General features: G+C 46.9%; 1 protein-coding gene across 3 annotated transcripts in view; it reads left to right on the plus strand.

Moving 5' to 3' along the window:
- The first annotated feature begins 978 nt into the window (after positions 1 to 978).
- The window catches only part of FUBP3 (far upstream element binding protein 3), a 48,969-nt gene continuing 30,189 nt past the window's right edge, over positions 979 to 19,758 (plus strand). The window contains exons 1-2 of one of the 3 annotated variants that reach the window (XM_006918059.3): positions 979 to 1,144; positions 12,648 to 12,753. In XM_006918059.3, coding sequence (XP_006918121.1) covers positions 1,061 to 1,144; positions 12,648 to 12,753 — 190 coding nt within the window. In that variant the 5' untranslated portion in view covers positions 979 to 1,060. The remainder of the gene's footprint in view (positions 1,145 to 12,647; positions 12,754 to 19,758) is intronic. The other 2 variants (XM_015594237.2, XM_006918060.3) reach the window with 2 other exon arrangements.

The raw sequence follows: 19,758 nt of genomic DNA on the forward strand, positions 1-19,758 counted from the left end.
CACCATGGGACTTGCGAAATATTTATCATAAGGGCGATCTTGTTAATCCAAAGATAAGCACGTGGGTTTGGACCTGCCCCCAAGATGTGCGTCCAAGCCCCTCAGCCTCGTTTTTCTGGGGTTTTGTTCACTCATTTCTAAGGTCCACCTTAAAAGGCTCAAGTGCGTTCCAGCTTTAAGATTCCTTCCCTTGCTTTGAAATTTCTACACCTAGTTACTACCATTTAAAAAAGTTACTCCAGCGTTCCAAGAAGCCCTCTTACAATCGGGTCTTGACTCAGCAGGCGCGGAAGCGGTGATGGTCCTGTGGCATTTCCTGCTTCCCCAGAGTCCCAGATTTCTAGAGGAATGTGTAAGAAGACACCGTGCCGGCTTTCTAGTGGGAGCGTCCTTCCGTCCGTCCTTCCTGAGGTGTGTCGCTAGGCGACCCCAGGTGTGGCGTTGGCCTTTCCTAGTGCGAACTGATCACAGCGCAAGAACTCGCGCCCGGGACAACCTGCAAACGACGGGTGCTGACTTTTTGTGGTGCTGTCCCTTGCCCTCCGGCCACCCCTCTGGGTCCTGAGGGTGCCGTTTCAAAGTGCTCTGTCCCAATATTCCAAACCAATGGCCCTTTCTAGAAGGGGCTGCCCAGGGTCAGGCTCTTAGTGAACTAGGACTGCTCGGAGTGCCGTCTTGGGAAAGCCATGTCACTCTTCTCTTGAGTTTCCGAAGCGCCGACAGCCGGACATCTCGGGCCACCTCCGAACCTCAAGGGCCTGTCACGACATCCCCGACCGCCCTGGACCTAATCGCGCCTTGGAAGGGCGGGACCAGACAGCGGTCTCGCGTGTCGGGCCCGCCCCCGGCCGCCCCGGCCCCGCCCCCGGCCCCGCCCCTGCATCCAACCGGATCGCGGTCACGTGGCCTGATCCCGCCCCTCAGACGCGGCCTTTCTCGCGTCGAGCTTCCCTTCCGCCGGAAGTGGGGCGATTTTCCCTTTCCGGTTACGGGTCCCGGAGCGGAGGGGGTGGCGGGACGGGGCAGCCGAGCGGCGGCGGCGGCGGCGGCGGGGGCGGTAATGGCGGAGCTGGTGCAGGGGCAGAGCGCTCCTGTGGGGATGAAGGCCGAGGGCTTCGTGGACGCCCTGCACCGGGTCCGGCAGGTACGGGGCGCGGCCGGCTGGCAGGAGCACGGGAGCCCGAGGCGGAGCCGGGCCGGGCCCGATGGGGAGGAGGGGGTCGGGCCTGGGCCGGGAGCTGCTCGGGCTGACCCTTCAGTCGGACTTGGCCGTTCCTAGGGGCTCCTGCAGCCGGGAGGAGCCGAGAGATGAGGCGCCGCCGCGAGGCCCAGGCCCAACCCGTCGGGCGGGTCCCCCAGGTGCCTGCAGCCGCTGGAAAAGAGTTTGCCCGGGACGCCCGGCCCCATCGCGTGAGGCCGGGACTGGACCTTCAGGGCAGCCGGCGTGGGGTTCTGAGGTTCGCACGGGGTTGGGGACTGGGAAGCTCACGGTGAGGACGCAGGTATAGACGGGAGACGGCTGTCTCCGGTCCCGTAGCTTCTTAAAACTTGGAAAACATCGTTTTCGGACGTCCTGTATTTCGAGGGTGGAGTGGAAGGGACTCGAGGGTATCTTTTGAGGATGTTCTTGGAGAGCGGGGAGAGGAAAATGTGAAGTAGGTGTGGGTGGCCCGCAAGACGTAGAAAAGTTTTATGGGCAATAGTTTTTCCTCTCTCCAGGAGAATGGTGATATGGACTCATTCCAACAGTGAAACTATCATCTGACAATGTTGTGCATTTTGTCAGAGTTAAGTAAACTGATTTTTTAAAAGAGGTTGCAGGCTTCCCTGGAGAATGAATGTGGGACCTGCCAGAAATACTCTGACTTCTGGCATGGTGCTTAGAACCTTGTATGTAAAACGTACTGACAAGTTAGCTCTAACGCTGAAACTTTTTTTGCTAAGTGTCTTATGTTCATCATCCCTTCCTATTTAATCATAGGCATACTAACCGATATTTTAAAAGTTGGGCTATAACTAATCACTGCTTGATTCCTAACAGAAAGCCACAGGACTCATTGCGTTAGAAGATCCACTTGGTCGGTTGAAGATATGGTCTTTACATCTCTTTCCAGTATTCCAAGGGAGGGAACCCTACCTGTTTCCCAGATACTGACTTTTCATTTTAATGCTGAAATATTGGATCCCAGAACTTTCCAAACCCGTGGTTCCACCTAAAATTGTATCTGATGACTTGTCACTTACTGCTTAGGCACGAGCCAGTATAGTAGCGCGTATCCATCTTACTTAGACTTCGGAGCCAGCCCGTGTCTGTAAGGATGAACGTGCCATCCAGCTCCCTTTCCACCACTCTGCTCGCCGGCGTGTTACACTGCTGTCCTCACAGTCCAGGGTCCTGAACCTTGTTTTTCCTCTGGCTACTAATGTGTAATGGCTTTCCCTCTGTGCCGATGCCTGGCAGTCACCATGTTGGCCTTCTATATCCAGGAAGAATGATAGTCACTACCCTAAAGAGCTCAGATCCTCAGTTTGCAGAAGGCCTGTAGTTGAACATAAAATGAATTTTGAACCCTTGGGAAGACTTGGCTTCTCTTGAGCCAGTGGTTGAACTCATATTCTTGGACAACCTGCCCGTGCGGGAGGGAGACCCTCTGTTAAATGCCGACCTAATGTGGATTGTTGAAGCAGTGCTGTGTCCTACTAGCAGAGAAAACCTCTTTGGAAATGTTCCCAGCTCTGAAATGCACCATTGACTGGAGCAGTAATAGCCCAGTGGAGACACTGCTGTAAGTGTATTACTTCTGCACGTTAACAGCTGGAGGTCGGTACTGTCTCCAAGGATTTGACGGCCTTTAAAAACTAAAGGAAAAAAAAACAGGTTTGTGTGTAATTTTAGGTTTATTTATAGATTTGCATTGGGCAAGAATGGAATGTTAGAAATCAAACATACCATATGCTTATAGTAAAGTTTATCTCAAAGGATCTCATATCGTTTGGGCATCTGGATGATGGTGGTTTTATGTCTTTATTGTACACACAGCATGTTGCAGAGATGTGATTTTTTTCCCCCAGTAACTAAAAATAAAAGACAGTGTATTTATTTAAATGATTTCAAAGCTTTCCCCGCTCTTGCGTGTCCTTATAAACACCAGCAACAGTCTGTAAAGCCCTCATAAGTTTGTCTGGTGCTCAGTATATTTATCTAGAAGACCATCATGTCTGATTCGACACTGCTGGGATTTGAACCTGCAGTTTCTGTGAAGTCTGGTCCTTGGAGGCCTGCACGTGGTTCATTCAACTTCTCCCTGGCACCTAGGACCCTCCTTGTGTAGCCTTTGGACTTTTTCCAACAAAAGGGAACCAACCAGTTGCTGCTGTTAGTTCACTCAGAGCATGGTATTCCTAGATTGAAAAGGAGTGTCCAAAGATGTCACATAAAATTTAAAATTTTCCCCAGCAGTGAAAACGCATGGTGAATTAGTGTTTGGCACAAACGGATAGTACAGCCACTCTGTAGGGAAGTGCACAAATGTAGAAGTGTGATCTGATTTAGTCTCATCGATAAAGATCTAAAACTACTGGGTATTAAAAACTCCATCATGTTCAGTTCTCACAAGTCACCGGCATGTTGGCAAAAGGTACTATTTCTGCAACTTGTTTAGAGAGCAGGATCCCAGTGAGGGGGGGATGTGGACGCAAAGCCAGGATAGGTCATCTTGTTTGGCGGCTACACTGCACCTCGACCCTGACTGTCTAGGCTGTAAGGGGGCCTCATGGAGATTATGGACGAGTAGGTACAAATCAGCTTTGTTTTTCTAAAAAGATAAAAACGTCTCCAGAAATCCCATGCAGATTCCCAGCAGCCTTCCACAAGCTGGACCAGCTGCCTGCCAGTCATCAACTAAATAGAAGAAATTCTCTGGCCAATCTGCTAATGCATTTTAGGACTTTAATCTCCAATTTTGATCTAGATCCAGTCAGTGCCTCTGTGTTGCATAACTCGAGTATCCTATCCACGTACATACAGTGAAATTGCTGTCTCATGGAATTGGCGACATGGTGATTCTGCACCCAAATGATCGTGACCAAGCCATTGTAGAATCAGTAGGAAGTAACCTTAGAACCTATTCTTTTGTTTGTTTGTTTGTTTTGGAAATATATTGGTTAGTGTGGGGCCTCACAATTCCACAGTTCTCCGGAAAATGCCTCCCAGTGCTAGTGTTTCACACTTTGAGCCTGAGCAGTAGATGGTTTGGCGTGTGTGTCGACTGCAAGCACCAAATCTTTGAGGGAATGCGCATGCACCATTCAAATAAAAGCTGTTCATTGGCCGTTGGGTACTCCCTGAGAGATGCTCCCTTCGCTTTCTGAATGTATGATGTTTCTGACTCATGGCCAAGTCCGGTATGCTGAACGCTCAGTCAGTTCAAGTTGTACTCCACTGAGACTGTCTCTTCCATGCCCAAGAAACTCAAGAAACTCAAGTCATTTCACTAGAGACTTAAGTTATACGTGTACATTCATTTCAGCATTTTTAAACACTTGAAGAAAACCAGTGTCTACAGGAAATCTCTGGGCTGCTCCTGTATCTTTGATAGGACCAAAGTACCCTGCAAAGAGTGAGTCCTTGTTAAAGGGTCTTGACGATGTGATGAGCCCACTTAGGTCACCACACTTCAGTGGAAGCACCGAACTTCATACTTGGTGTTGAAAGATAGATACTAAATGAACAGTGTGTGTGCCTCCAAGGCTTTTCTCCTTTTCGGCTGGCTGGTTCGTCTTTAAAAATCTGATGGCTTATGTGTATCATCCTGGACCAGCGTTCTCCAGCGGGTGGCTCATGGGCTGGGGAAGGCTCGCAGTGGCCCGCGGGCATGCTCGCTTTGACCTACAGGGTGCCAGCACTGAGAAGGAAGAGTGGCTGCACATCACAGTTGAGATTTCGAGCTTCTCTACAAAGGGCGTGGCGACACTGCTCCCACATCCTGCTGCAGTGATGCTCAGCAGGTGTGGGGTCGCAGCTGCCCCTTTGCAGGGGCGTTGGCTGTCCGGGCTGCCGTCATTCCCACTGCTTGGCTCTGGTTTCACACTGCCTGTTGAATGCCTAGCCAACAGCCATTTTCCTCATCCTTTATTCAGTTGCGAGCCCAGCTTCTCTGGTTTTTATTTGCAATTTGTAGTGGAAAGAGCTCTGGATGTGGGATTAGGAGATCTGAGTCTCCTGTGAGGTCAGCCTTTCTCAGTGTTTGATCTACAGGCTGTTATATCTTCCACGGAAAAGGGCTCGTGGATAGATAAGTTTGGGGAATACAGGGTTAAATAAAGGTGAATTGGCTTCAAGACTTCTCAGAGCCTTCAGTATGCTTAGTGCGTTAAGTCCTACAAGAGTTTGGGATACGCATTGTAAATATCTTGAAGTTAGGTCACTTCACACCCTCTTTTCATAAAACTGCATCACGTTCTGTGGCACAGATTTCAGGAAATGTTGAGCTAGAGCAGCAGTCCCTAACCTTTGTGGCACCAGGGACTGGGGCTCCTATGAGAATCTAATGCCTGATGATCTGAAGCGGAGCTGAGGCGGTGATGCCGGTGCTGGGAGCAGCTGCAAAGAGATGAAGCTTTGCTTTCGCCTCCTGCTGTGTGGCCCACTTCCTAAAGCCACAGACCGGTACCCGTCTGCAGCCCAGGGGCCGGGGACCCCTGAGTTAGATAATCCCAATGCTCCCTTCAGGTCCACAAACAGAGCTTCCATCTAGCTGGATCTGAAAAAAAAAAAAAAATGGCCATATTATTTTGGTTTGTTTGCTTTATAATACGGTCCTCACATAACATCTTCGTTCAGGGTCATTTTGTTGTAATGTTGATGAAGTGCTGCAGGAACTTAGCTCTTATTTATATCATTACCCTGTGGTAAAATTGGGTTCTTTATATGTCATTTTGCTGCAGTTCCCAGAACCTGTCAGTGATGTCAAGTGAGGACTTCGTATCGGGTGTCTGTTCAAACTCCCCTTTGTATCCGGTGTCCGTTCAGACTCCCCTGTCCCCGGTTTTTCTGCCGTCCTTTCACGGTTATGAATCGTCCCTCTTGAAAGCGTTTAACGTTTGGAGTTTCGTTATAAAGACATTTGGGAAAGCATAGCTAATACTTTTGGAGGCATGAACTGCACTTTTCATACCAGATGATAACAAATCGCCTGCAAGACTGAGTAGTGTTAGTGGAAGTGGCGATGCGATTCAGGTTACCTGCCATTATTTGAGGATCTGCTGAGTCCGACGCTTCTCGCTGGATGCTGGACCAGTGCAAAGATAAATTAGACAAGTCCGCAGCTGGTTTTATCTTATTGTGGATTAGATCCTCACCGTAGCCAGGTGCAGTATTCAGGATCGGGGTTATAATTCTCATTTTATGTTTGGAAATAATGAGCCAAAGGAAGTTAAAGCAGCTTTCTCAGAGGCACTAATAGGTAATACGTGCAATAGTTATTGGACCCATGTCTTCTGTATCTTAAGAAGTACTTGGTTCCCTCACAGAGGTAGTTGGGTAGTTTTCCATCTCAGTGAGACATCCACCGCAGAATCTGAACAATGCATTCATTGAAGGATGCTGGTGGAATTAGCTGGAACGTAGGGGAGCAAATTAACGGACATGTCATCTGTAGGGCCTTTGGTGGGTGGATCCCAGCTGGAACAGTATTTCAGCTTAGAGCCTCAGCTGGTCATCTCAGCATTTTGCCTGCAGATGGGCTTCTCGTATCCACTTTAAATTTAGCAAACGTTTAATGAGTACCTTCTATGTGCCGAGCACTTTGCTATGTATGCATTAGGGAAGTTGTTCTTTAACTTTTTTGGACCATGGACCTTCTAAAGACTCTTGAAAACTTTGAACCTCTCCTCAGAAATATTTAATAGTTTTGTATGTAAATTCAGGAATTCTAAAGCTGAGCCCTGGAGCCCCCAGTTTTAAGGAATCTTTGTCCGAGGGGTACCAAGTGGTTGGAACAGGTTTGCTCTTCAAAGCTCTCCCTATAGTAGGGAGACAGTGTAACCAATAACTCTCTCAGTGAGGTTTTGCTGTGTAGAGGTAGTTTATAAAGTGCTCCGCAAACAGACGAGGGAGTACTTCATTCTCCCCAAATGTGGCGTGACATGAAGTTGTCAGCTACTAAGAAGAGCCGATATCTTATTTGATTGACGTACAGAATTCCTTGTTTTGGTTAATGCCGATAAATAGGGCAGGATCAGCTGGAGCCCCATCGCCGATAACAACTATAGCTACCGTTCATTCAGCCTGTGCTGTGCTGGGTGCCAGGCAAGGACTTGCATTTATGGTCTCTCATTTGATGGTCACAAAACCCCTGGGGGATAGTGGAGTGAAGTGAAGGTTATTAAGAGTTTGGGTTCAGACTGTGAGTTCGCATTCTGATTCTGCCACTCACTAGCTTAGTCACCAGCCGAGTTATCTTAACTTCTTTAAGCCACAGTTTCCTCATCTGTAAAGTGGAGATCAATGATGGTAGTAATATATTTTTTTAATAGCTAATATTAGAAGTTAGGAGGTTGCCCTTGGGAAATGGGGTTGGGTAGTGGCTGAATGGGACACGAGGCAGGCTACTGGGGAACTGGCGATATTTGTTTCTTGATCTGGATGCTAATTCCAAAAGCATTTTAGTATGTGGGAATCAGTGAGCTGTAAATGTATCCGTGTATTTCCTGTACTATTACCTTCAATTAAAGGTTAAAATAGCAAACGTTTCTTGTTCCTTACCGTGTGCCTGGCATTGTTTTGGGTGCTTTACATTGTTACCTCGTTATCCCCATGGATACAAATCCCACAGTAACTAGAATAGTAGCTACTTTAGAAGGTCACTGTGAAGGTTAAGTGAAGGCACCACGAGGCTCCTAGTCAGTGTGGTAAATCTGGTAGACTGCTGTCTTCGCCATAACCTTTTAGGAAGTGGGTGCAGAACGAGGACCTGCCCCTATGCACTGGGACTGCAGACCCTGGCCTCTGGGACTGGCCCTTAGCCACTGGCCTTGGCTGCTCTGGCCACATACTGTTTCGTCCTGCTCTGGGAAGCAGAGACTTTCAGCCCAGCCCATGTATTCTCCACGGCCCACGCAGGGCCACTCTGGGTGACTAGAGCAGAGGTCCCAGGGAAAGTCGGGTTCCTGCTCCCTGGGTGCTGTGAGCTTTCACCTCTACTGCTGGAAGCGTGAAAATCATCAGTAGCTGTCTTTAACTGCACGGACACAGTGTGCGGATGACTCGCTGGCACTCAGGTGGCGATGCCTCTTTCTATTTAGTATGAAGTTCTTCTAAGTGTAAAGTTGTGGAAATATTCACAGCTTCCGATTTAAATTTATAGGATGAACCGCTTTGATTATGAAACCTGCCAGAGACTTTTAGTCTTAACAGCATGCGCTGGGAATAATTGATTGCCATGTTTATGAACGTTAGTGATTTGTGTACCGCCTTTGTAATTTTTGCCATGTCAGTGAACCTTCCAATATTCTGTTTACTTCATATTTTAAAATTTAGATTTACTTGGAAAATTTTTCCAAAGAAAACTAATTACCAGAAGTGAAAAACTTTGCCATACATCGAAGCTAACCGTAAGAAATATGTACGTGTGTGTGTGTATATATATTTACCAATATGCACGTATATTTACAATTATTCATCCATACACCTCCCAGATCACCTGTGTGCTCCTCTTTGGAAAACCCTGGTTTAGCTTGTGCCTGCATTTTACAGGCAAGTGCACCAGGGAGCAGGCCATCGAGGGTCTCGCCCAGGGTCTCACACAGAGGAGCTGGCTGACTCCTGGTCCCGTGCTGCCTTCCTCCACATTTCCGCAGTTACTGCCAGTGGAGGTTAAATGAAGTCTGTCACATTGATTTATATTTCATCTGTTACTGTGCTCGAAATAGCACAGATAGTGAAATAACCCATTCTCTTCTCCACTTACCCCCAAAAAGGGGGAAAAATGACTAAAGTGGTAGGAAATCGGTAGCAGAGTCCCCTCAAGGTCATGCTTTCAGATAAGGACTGGCGTGGCCTTGGTTTCGTTGGAGTTCCTGGCTTCAGTGACTCCTTTTCTGGCCCTCACTGTCACTCATGGAGAATGGGTCCCACTTCTCTTAAGCAGCCGCTGTTCAGAACAACCATTTACCATGCGAGGAATTGCTGGAGGTCTGCGTCCTGGGCATCATTAGGTTTTAGGTCCCCGGGAAATGAAATATGTTTTAGAAAGTGTTAGTTGGAACAAAGGGAGGTGGCCCGGGGCTGTAGTTACAGAAGCCGGAGTTAGGCAGGCCCCGGCTTAAATACCGTTTCTGTCACGTTCAAGATGTGTAACTTTGGGCGGGCACTCAGCTTCTCACTTTTCCTTATCTTAAAAGTGGAAATAATAAAAGCAGCCTCCCAGAAAATCACTGTATGGAATAAATGAGATAGCATCTTTAAAATGCCCTTAGCAGAGTGCCTGGCACATAGTAAGTACTCATTAAATTTTAACTAGTTATCATAGTGGACGTTTAAAATCGTTTTTTGGAACAAGGTTTATTTGTATGAATAAAGGGACACGTTTTTTACAGTATACTATAATATGCGATGCAACATAGTGTAAATTACGATAGTCGTATATTGTAACGTTAAACTCATACATCCAGCATTGGTTTAGCCCGGGTTCAGATGCAGGCTGTTGACTTCAGCGCTGCACCGCAGAACCATCATTCGGTACTGCTCTCATAGTGGATATTTCCCAAATTATAAATACCTGAAGCAAACGTGATTTAAGAACAAATCCGAAAGCTTCAGTCACCTTTTGGAAGGATGCTTATTGATATAATCCTTAGAAACAGGAAACTATTGTAACTCCCTTGGCATATTGGCTTTGGGGAAAAATAACGTTCTGGCAACATGTGAAACATACTGTATAAATTAGAAGGAAGGCCAAGGACTCAGGAAGAACATTTTAGCTACTTTGGAAGGAAAGGAAAAGATCTAGAAGCCCAGAGGCATCATCAGAGGGGAGTAAGGGAGTGCCCCATGTGTACAGCTTCTCTTTGGGGTCCCATCTTTGAGAGCGATGTGGCATGCGTGCTGTTGGGGACTCCGCTGAAAGTCATACCGGTTTCATTTGTGTTTTGGGGTTTTCCTCACTGTCTGCTGAGAACCTTTTGGTCTGTCTTTGGAAAACAGCTAGGCCAATAATCTTGAAAACCTTCCCATCAGCCATTTAGTGCTCAGTTTATTGTGGCAGATGACAGTCTCGTGGGGCACAAGACACCGCAGTGTTCTCACCTTTTTAACCCACCTGCTTTACCAGCCAGTTCTTAAAGGCAACTTTTGTGCCTTAAGTAGGTAGCCAGCCTCCGCAGGCGTATCCAAAACAAATATGGGGAGCAAGATTGCAAGTAGGTGGTAGAATGCTGTTAGGCAAGATTTATGTGGCATTTTGTTTTGGAGCCAATGGCCATTTGCCCTGAGAGACTTGGATGTGGGAGGTGGGATTTCTATCAAGCTGTCTCTCATAGTATTTTAATTGTCTACTTAAAATAATGTTTTTAAACAAGTACCCATCCAGGTCACCATCATCTCTATCCTAGACAGGGATTGGCATACTTTTTCTTTAAATGTCTGAATAGTAAATTTTATATTTATTTTTATTTTTATATACGTGATTTTACACATTATGTGGTCTCTGTGTAGTTCGTCAGTGAAAACACGTGGCTGTGGCTGTGTTCAAATAAAACTTTTATTTACAAAAGCAGGTGGTTCACAGCCATGGTTTCCGACCCCTGGTCTAGAATACCGCTTAAATGCCGTGTTCTACTCTGGTTCCCTTAGGATCAGTTTGCCTTGTCCAAAGGGATCTTTTAGAAGCAAATCACATTACTCGCCTTAGTAAGCCTCGTAGTGCTTCCCATCACCCTTCCGATAAAATCCAAGCCCCTTACCATGACCCGTAAAGGCCCACGTGACTGGCCCTCGGCCCTTGGCCACTTCTTGGAACACATAATTCCTTTTACTCTAGTGACATTAACTTCTCTCCAAGTTCACACCTACCAAGTTTGCTCCTGCCTCAGGGCCTTTGTACAAGATGCTTTCTCTGCTTGGAAAACTTTCTCTTTTGTCTAGCCATCTCCTCCTTATCATTTAAGTCTCAGATTACATGTCCTGTCATAGCGACCTGCCCTGCCCACCCTGTTTAAAGTAGCTCTCCTAAGCTCTTTCTGTTTGTCATTCTGTTCTCTTATTAGCATCATACTTATCGCCAGCTCAGGTGATCTGTTTATTGGTCACCTTGTGAACCTGTGACTCCCCACCAGCTGCTGGCCCTGAGAGAGCAGGGACCTGGTTATCCTTGCTCACTGCAGGAACCCTGGTGCTGGGAACAGCCCAGTACATAGTAGGCAATGTTTGTTGGGTGAATTGCCTTGGTTTGCAGCCCTGGTATTTGTGAAGTACTTTCTTGTGTACCATACTGAGCTCTTTTGTGTTCAGACTATGTTGTTATCTTTCCAAAACCTAGGAAGTAGATGGTATTATACCTAGAGGATCCTTAGCAGGGAGGAAAGAGACTTGCCCAACACCACAAAACTAGTAAATGGAAGGGACGAGTCCTGACCTAGGACACCTGATGTTTATCTATTTATTTTTTTTGAAGGATACCTAACATTTAAATCTCGCCTTGGGTTTTCATTGTCATGATCGTATTTAGTTGTTGGTTTGTTTAGGGCGATTCATCTTTACATGTGTCCCAGGTCTTGGACTTGTGGGCACATTGGGACAAGCTCTGGAGAACAACCTGTAAAGGCTTTGCTCTGTGGGGCAGCTGCGCTAGGCTTAATGTAGGGACTAACATCAAGGACAGTCACTGTAAACATTCCTTTGATTAAGTCAAAGATCTGCTATTATAAAGATCACATTTAATTTCCTAATGACAACAAAGTAGATAAGTAAGAAGTTCTACATAGCATTTGTTTCTGGGGAAGAAAATTTAATAGCTGTGTTCTGTTCTTTAACTGATAATAAATATTAAAAGTTGAAATAGCTCTCAGAGATCATCTCACTTTCTCTAGTGCAGAAATCCTGAAATCGTGTGGACAGACAGACACTCATACCCCTGCTGTTTGGACACTTCCGGTGAAGAACAGCTCATCGTTTTATATCTCTGTAGAGTCCTCGTCACTTTCATGGACGTCAGAGTTAATGGGATGGATATATTCCTGAAGAGTTGTCACATATGAGCAAGCACGGCCTTTTAACTGTTGTTGGGGGATTTGTTTCTTAAAGGAATCCTGTGATAAAACCTTTTGAGCAAAGTTTTTCATATTATTGCCTTGCTTTTTTCCTTCAAATACAGTATACCTGTATTTTAAGCGATGACTTAAAAATACTAATTTGCTTGTAGAAGACATGTTTTTTGAAGTGTTTTCTTTCTAAAGACACATTATTATTAAGACTAAAAGAAAACTTATTTAACGGTGAAAAGTGCTTGTCCTAGCATGACAGTCCCTTACATTAATCTAGGTCGAGAGGAGAAATGGGGTAACAGCCCCTCAAAGAGGACTCCTGTCCTTCCTCCCTCAGACAAAGCCATGGTTTGTCACTGAATGTTTAAATCTGATTCTCTCTGTAGATTGCTGCTAAAATCGACTCAATTCCTCACTTGAATAATTCCACGCCGCTGGTGGACCCCTCCGTGTATGGATATGGAGTACAAAAACGGCCCTTGGACGATGGAGGTAAGTGTTACAATCTCTTTGCCTTTCGGATGCTAGTGAACCTGCCGGTTCAGGTGGACTTCGTGTCAGCCCTCTCCTTAACTGCCCTCTCCGACGTCACTCTGAAGAGCCGTGGTTGAGGGGACGTGTTTAGGAGGATTTTTCTCAGCAATTCTCCGGCACTCGAGTTCTTATTTGCCTTGATAATACAGGCATCTTTCAGCTGGGCTGGAAGGTGAAGACGTGGCCTTCGAGCATCGGCTTAGATGTGATTTGACAGATTCAAGAGTTTTGCTGCATTTAGCCCTCCGTTCTTCCAGTACACCTGTGGGAATCGAGGTTCCCACTTTTCTGCAAAGAAAAGCTAAGGTTTGGTACATAGCTCTGAGGAAGCAATGACTCCACCTTGACCTTAAAGAAAGGAGAAAGGGTGGGGGTCACCTCTCTGCAGTCCGTTTGCTGGGTTTTGCTCCATTCCCGTTTATGATGGGTTCTCGCTAGAAGCATCCCTTATTCTTTAGTGCATCTTGTTTTGTGTGTATACTCTTCTCCATCGCCACCCCCCAAATTTGGAATCCCTTAGATGTGCCTGTCACAAGCACCTGGGCAGAGTATCTGTCAGATGTGTTTCTGCAGAGAACTTGAAGTATTTTTATCATATTTTGTCTTCTCCAAAGTATGATTACAAAAGGGATTCTGAAGTATACTAGGCTGGATGTGAGTATCCACATAGTGGCGGGCCACAGTCTTCTCTCTGTCCCGTCAGGCTGCGTATGCATTCAACCATGTATGTGTGTACATATTTCTGTGATATATCTGTGAAAGATATATCATATTTCTGTGAAAAAAATCAAGGTGTACAACAGTATATATCGTGTAATCTCTTTAAAAAACAAACAAACATGTTTTTATGTACATAGAAAAAAAATGTGATTTGGCAATACTGATTTCCCCGGTCTTGAGGAGTCTAAGAGGCGATCACCATTATTTTTAGATGTGGGGTCCTTTTTGGAATAATCGTATAGATTTCACACTGAAGATTTTAAGAGAACAACCTCATTTGGGTATAAACATTCTTGTCTTTTTAAAACAAAGTTTATGTTTCTGATCGCACACATAAGAGTATCTCCCCCAGGGCCCTTAGAACTAAGGCGACCGTTTAAACTGCTGCTCCGGAGTGGTACCCCGTAATCTCTTTATGTGTGGTAGGTGTTAGTGATTTCTTAGACCACATGTGGCTCATGGCACTGTCCGCATTTTTGCCTTAGCAAAATGCTGTAAAGCAAAGCAACCTTTCCACCTTTTCAGGGCAATCATGCTTCAGTTCCTCTTAGCAGACATCAATAGAAAAGTAGAACTAAGTTGTCTGGCTCTGAACACATATCTCGTTAATGGACAGTGTCTCTCTGGCCCACCATTTCCAGAAATCGAGATCAATACATTTCACAACTCAACCTTGTTTTCACCCACTGTGTGGAGTCGAAGCGGAAACGCACTGAATAGTGTTCACCGTGTCCTCTGCATGGGAACGCCTAGATATTTGCAAATGAAACTGCGGGTGTTTTGCAGACTTTTTCCTCCCATTAATCCTTTGCATACAGATTCGAAAAAAATTAGTAAAACCTATTGATGAAAGGAAACTTAGGGAGCTGGCAGATGTAACTAGTAGGTCACTAGTAGGTCCAGACTCTCACTCGAAGTTTCAGTTCATTATTATGTTGTGTATTTTCACCTCTTTTTTGAGAACCATAATTTTTTGCATGTCTGCCTTTTGGGGACTGTTTTTTTTTTTTCTTTAATTAGTTTCAAGTATACAGTACATTGGTTAGATCTCTATATAGTACATAAAACGATCCCCCCAGTTGCTGCCTCCCTCCCCTGGCCCTCCACCCAGCCATCATATTAATGCTGACTGCATTCCCTCTGCTGTGCTCCCCATCCCCGTGACCAACTATCCACTACTAATTTGTACTCCTTTAACCCTTCACCGCACATCTCCCAGTCCCCCAAGTCCCCCTCCCCTCCGTCCGTCACCAAATTGTGGGGACTAAGTTTTTGTATTCAGAAAATGAACGTGGTTTTTCTTTTTCCTCCTAAATAGTGAGGCTCCCTCCAGTAGGAAGGACCGAGAAGGCCTTTGCGCAGCGGGCCGGGCTCTGCACCCGCATCCCTGTTTCTTACATAACAAGGCCGTATTCGAAGAACAAGAAGTTTCCCTCAGGCTTTTGACATCCAGCGTTAGTTGCACAGAGTTAATCCTCTCTTCCCTTGAGCACTGTTTGAGTAACAGAATTACAGAAACTTCGTTTTCCTCCAACCTCGTCTCCATGTGGAGTTTGAGATTCGCCGTTGAGTTTAGCTAGAACCCTGGGCATTGGGGCCTGCCACAGCCTCCTTTGTCACTTGTCTTCCGATGGGGAGAAGGTCACCGGGCCAGTTCTGTTCTGAATAAATATGTGGATCAACAGATCCTGTCAAGGAAAGCGTTCATGTTTACCCAGCGGCTTTCTAAGGGTCACGAGCTTGTTGTTTGTGAGGTGAAAGTTTAGAGAAGCCGAGGTGAACAGCGCGCAGGGGTTCTGTCACTTTTTTCTATGCGGTAAAGATTTCCAAAGGCTTTGCAATTTTTGTCTGTTTGGTTTGGCTCGGGGATTTTTTTGACAGTTCACCAGATCACTTCTTTAGCAATCTGAACTTTCTAACTTTCTTGCAAAGCTGGGTTCTTTAACCTTTGGAAGGTTAAAGTTCAGGTCCCCGGAAGGTTTTGGAGGTGTTACTTGGGTCTCTTTAAAAAAAAGTCCCTCAGCTCTAAAGTCGACCAGAAAGAACCTTAACACCGGGTTTATGCAGGACGTGGAGATATGCAAACGAGCATATGGATGGCAAGATTAGAAAAAGTGCTAGGTCGAAACACAGGGGAAAGATTTGTTACTGATGCAGCAAGGGATTTGGGTTGCTCGTGTTCCCAGCAGCTCTGAGCTGACAGTTCCTGAGCCGGCCTGGAGCCCAGCAAGGCCGCTGACAGCTCAGCCTGCGGGGCCTGCCCTGGTGCCCTGCCCCGGGGAGAGCGGGCACGCCCCTGCCCTCCAGCTTCTAGTCAAGTAACTTCAACTGTTAGCACCTTCGGTCTCGGCACCCCCACTTTCTAACAGTCTTTGAGGGGCACCCCACCAATTCAGGAATCGCCGTGCAGGTCTCGGGTGTGACGGCTTTGCCATCGGGTGCTTTGTGCCACAGCCGGAGCCCATCTGACCGGGTCCACTCCTCTGCTCTAAGGCCCGTGGCAGGTTCCAGTGGCCGGGGAGGTCCAGCCCGTCCTGGCCTGGCCGTCGCCTACCTGCCCTTCCGGTCTCACTCCCCTATTCTGCACCCTGCGGCAGCCTCGTCATCTTTCTCTGCTCTCTGCTCTTCCAGAAACACGTCCCCCATCCCAGCTCGTCGCCTGGCTGATTCCTGCTCAGCCCCGTTAGGGCTCAGAATTGATGGATAAGATAAGAGCTCCTCCTGGAAACTTTTCACATTCTTCGGTGCCCTGCTCAGCTGCCACCCAGTCTCTCTATCTTCTCTCGTCTCTCGTTCTTTTTCCTCCCTCTCTCTTTCCCCTCTCCCTCCCTTCTTCACACACTCACCTCACTCGCCTTCTGCTCTGAACTTCTAAAGCAGTTCATTTGTCCTTTCTTAGGGCACGTGCCATTTCCTGTTTTCCTCTGCAGATGCCAGGGTGAGTCGTGTCCCTTTCCCACGGGATCCTGCGTACTCTGTTCCCTTACCTGCCTTACACAGGGAGGAATACACGCTTGATGCTTGAGCTCTGCCTTGTCCTGTCCTACGATTAGCAACTTTAGAAAATTTTCTGAGTAGTAAGCACCAAATTTTAAGAGTATGACTAGCCAAGTCACTTAGAACTGTGCATTTCAATTTAATCTAAGCCAGGGGTTGGCAAGTTTTTTAAGGACCATATAGTAAATATTTGAGGCTTTCAGGTCATATAAGCTTTGTCCCACCTACTCAGCTCCGCCACCTGAGCTCAAAAGCCATCTCGGACCACACTTAAACAAATGGGCGTGGCGTGACTGCGCTCCAGCAGCTCCCTGACACAGAAACAGGCCTCTGACCCTCAGGGACAGCTTGCCAGCTTCCGATCCCAAATCAGCCTTGTCAGATAATTAACAGTTTTAATCTTCAGTTAGGGATTAGGGTCCCCCCATCACCCCTAATTTTCTTAAATCTCCCTGTCTCGGTTTCCACTGTCTAACTGCCTTGACTGAGTGATTTCTAATGTTTGGCCCAGAGCCAGCTGACAGGTGGAAAAGTCACTGTCCTCATTGTCCCCTCCGTGTTTCTAGGGGCTATGCGAGCATCTTCTCCCCTTTTCTACCCTGGGAGAGTTTTAGGTAATTATGCCCCCTCAAGCTTTTTCAGTTGAACCAAACAGGCCTCACTCTCTCTCCCTGCCCTCTGTGTAAAAAAGGTGGCACCAGAACCAGAACTCTGGTGAATAAAGCACCGTTCCTGACGTTGCTGGGGGGTAGCGGAGGAGGCACACACCAGTGACTTTGCAAATATCGCCTGCCTTTTCTGCCGAAGACTGATCTTTGGTGTTTGTCTGGTACTGCCTCTTTAGGTGGTACCACACTTTCTGATTTCATCTTGATGATGTTCTTGCAGAGTGAAGGGAGTACTAGCAAATGAATTATTTATAGGAAGATTGGAATAAAATATTTCTATGGTCTTTTCTAGGTTTTTTTTCCAGCACTTGCGGCATGGGGCAAAGGCAAAGGGAAAAAAGTGAGGAAGAAAGATTCGTTTTTTAATCTCAGACTTTCAGAGAAGGAAGAGGGATGAGACGTGCCCGTGCCAGGTAGTGGTGAGAGGCCAGGGTTCTCACTGCCAAATGGCATGGGTGTCCCGGCCACGACCTGTGACTCGCACCACCACAGGTAGGAGCCTGCAAGTACCAGAGTCTCTACTTGGAAAGAGAAAAATGTATCTTGGAGGTGTTGATACTTTCCCTGGATGCAGGATAATGGTGGATGCCGCAGGGGTGAAGAGCCAGGACTAAAACCTAGATCCTGGGAGTCGGAGGGAGTCGGGGAGGTTGGCCTTTATGGGGTGTTGTCCAGCCGTAGTCTTCAGGCCGGCGTGAACGAAGCCCTCCCAGGGGTTAGGTGGCCGTGGGTTGGTTGAGAGCAACCCTTTTCTAGCTCTTCCACTTCCGTGCACCCCGTTTCCTAAGATGAGCCTCTCTGAGACCTGGGTCTGCGCTGGAGACGTGCCTTTCTCCTCTCCCCGCCCCTTTCTTCACGTCCCTTCTTTGGTGTGTGGTGGTACATCGCCTGGCGCGGGAAAATCCTCAGGCACCTCAAAAGGGGCGATTCCGGAATTCTGGGTGGGGAATCCCATGGAAACAAAGCACAAGAGTCTTGGTAAGAAGTATTGTAGGAATCGGGATCTGATTTTATCCAGGCAAAGGCTCGTGCCGTCCCCTCCCCCCCCACCATCCATCCGCCCCTCCATTTTAGGATTATCGTTCAGAAGTACATGGCAGTCACATGGGTGCATGTTAACACATATATGCGAGTTGGAAAAGGGAGTGAGTTCCCCCCCAACCCCCGGCAAAGTATGACTCGAGTGGTCGGTTTGACAGTTGGTTTAGCCAAACTAGGTAAAATAGACGTTTTCCACAAAAATGGAGCCACATCTGCAGCGTTGGCGCTGTGACGGCGCCATAACTGAAGCTCGTGTACTGCACCTGTTATGGTCTCGGCAGCTTTTAACCCGGGGGAAACATTTAGATGTTGAAAGGGGATTCGTAGCTTTTTCAGCATCCTTTCAGAAAATACGTGGCCCAGAGTGACTTCCTACCCTGGCTGGGTGTTCGAATCACCCGCGGAGCTTTCAGAAACACAGCTGATGGTATAGGCTCTTTAGAAAGCTTATAAAACTAATCATGCACCTACCACGGTTACACTCCTGGGCGTTTATTCCCGAGGAAAGGAGAATCAGGTTCACACGTAAACCTACCGACAAATCTTCGTAGCAGCTTTATTTATATAGCCGCAAACTGAAAACAGCCCAGAGGTCCTTCAGCAGGTGAAGGGTTAACAAACTGGTCCATCCATCCCATGGAATAATGCTCAGCAGTAGAAAGAAACAAACAGCAACCTGGATGAATCATCTCCGGGGAGTTATGCTAAGTGCACAAAGCCAACCCCAGTGGTCACATGCTGTATGAGCCCATTTACATAACATTTTTGGAATGGAGCATAGTGATCGCCGGGTTTAGAGGGGGCGTGGTGGCCCCTGGATGGGATGGAATAGGTTACCGCTGGAAGAAGCCCTGGGGCCTCCGCTCCTCATTGTACAGCTGAGGAAAATGAGGTCTGAGAAGTGGTGTGACCAGGGGCAGGTACCTGATCAGTGGCGGAAGGAAGACTTCGAGCCTGGGTCTCTCTCATAGGCCATAGTAGTACGTGCCTGAAAATGGGGCCTCCAAAGTTGATAGGTTAGGGTTTGAATGCCAGCTCTGCTAGATGTTAGCTGTGCGACTTTGGGTGGGTAGCTTAACCTCTCTGAACTTCTGTTTCCTCAGCCGTAAAATGGTGATAATACCTACTTCATGAGATTATCGTCAGGATTATAACAGGTTATTTTCAGACTTTTAAAATATGACTTACAATGTGAGAAATACTCAGATTTCCACCAGAACTAGTTAGTACGCACATATTAAAACACTTAGAACTGAAGTAAAAGCTTGATGAAATATATACGTTACTATACGTGATACACTTTATTTTCTATTTCGTTCACTAAAGCTGGTCATGACCCCCTAAGTTAATTTTATGACCACTGGATTAAATGAAAATAAGGCATAGTGCTGTAAATAAGTATCACAGACTTATTTTCCTCTTAATTCTGCTCCAGAGGTCCTGGGTCAGCCTTGGGGTGGGCACTCGAACCGGGAAGAGGTTCCTAAAACCTCCACATCTGTGACCAGGTCAGGTTGCTGCTCATCACAAGTTGGTG

Source organism: Pteropus alecto, unplaced genomic scaffold (genome assembly GCF_000325575.1).
Source record: "Pteropus alecto unplaced genomic scaffold, ASM32557v1 scaffold67, whole genome shotgun sequence".
NCBI classification, from domain to species: domain Eukaryota; kingdom Metazoa; phylum Chordata; class Mammalia; order Chiroptera; family Pteropodidae; genus Pteropus; species Pteropus alecto.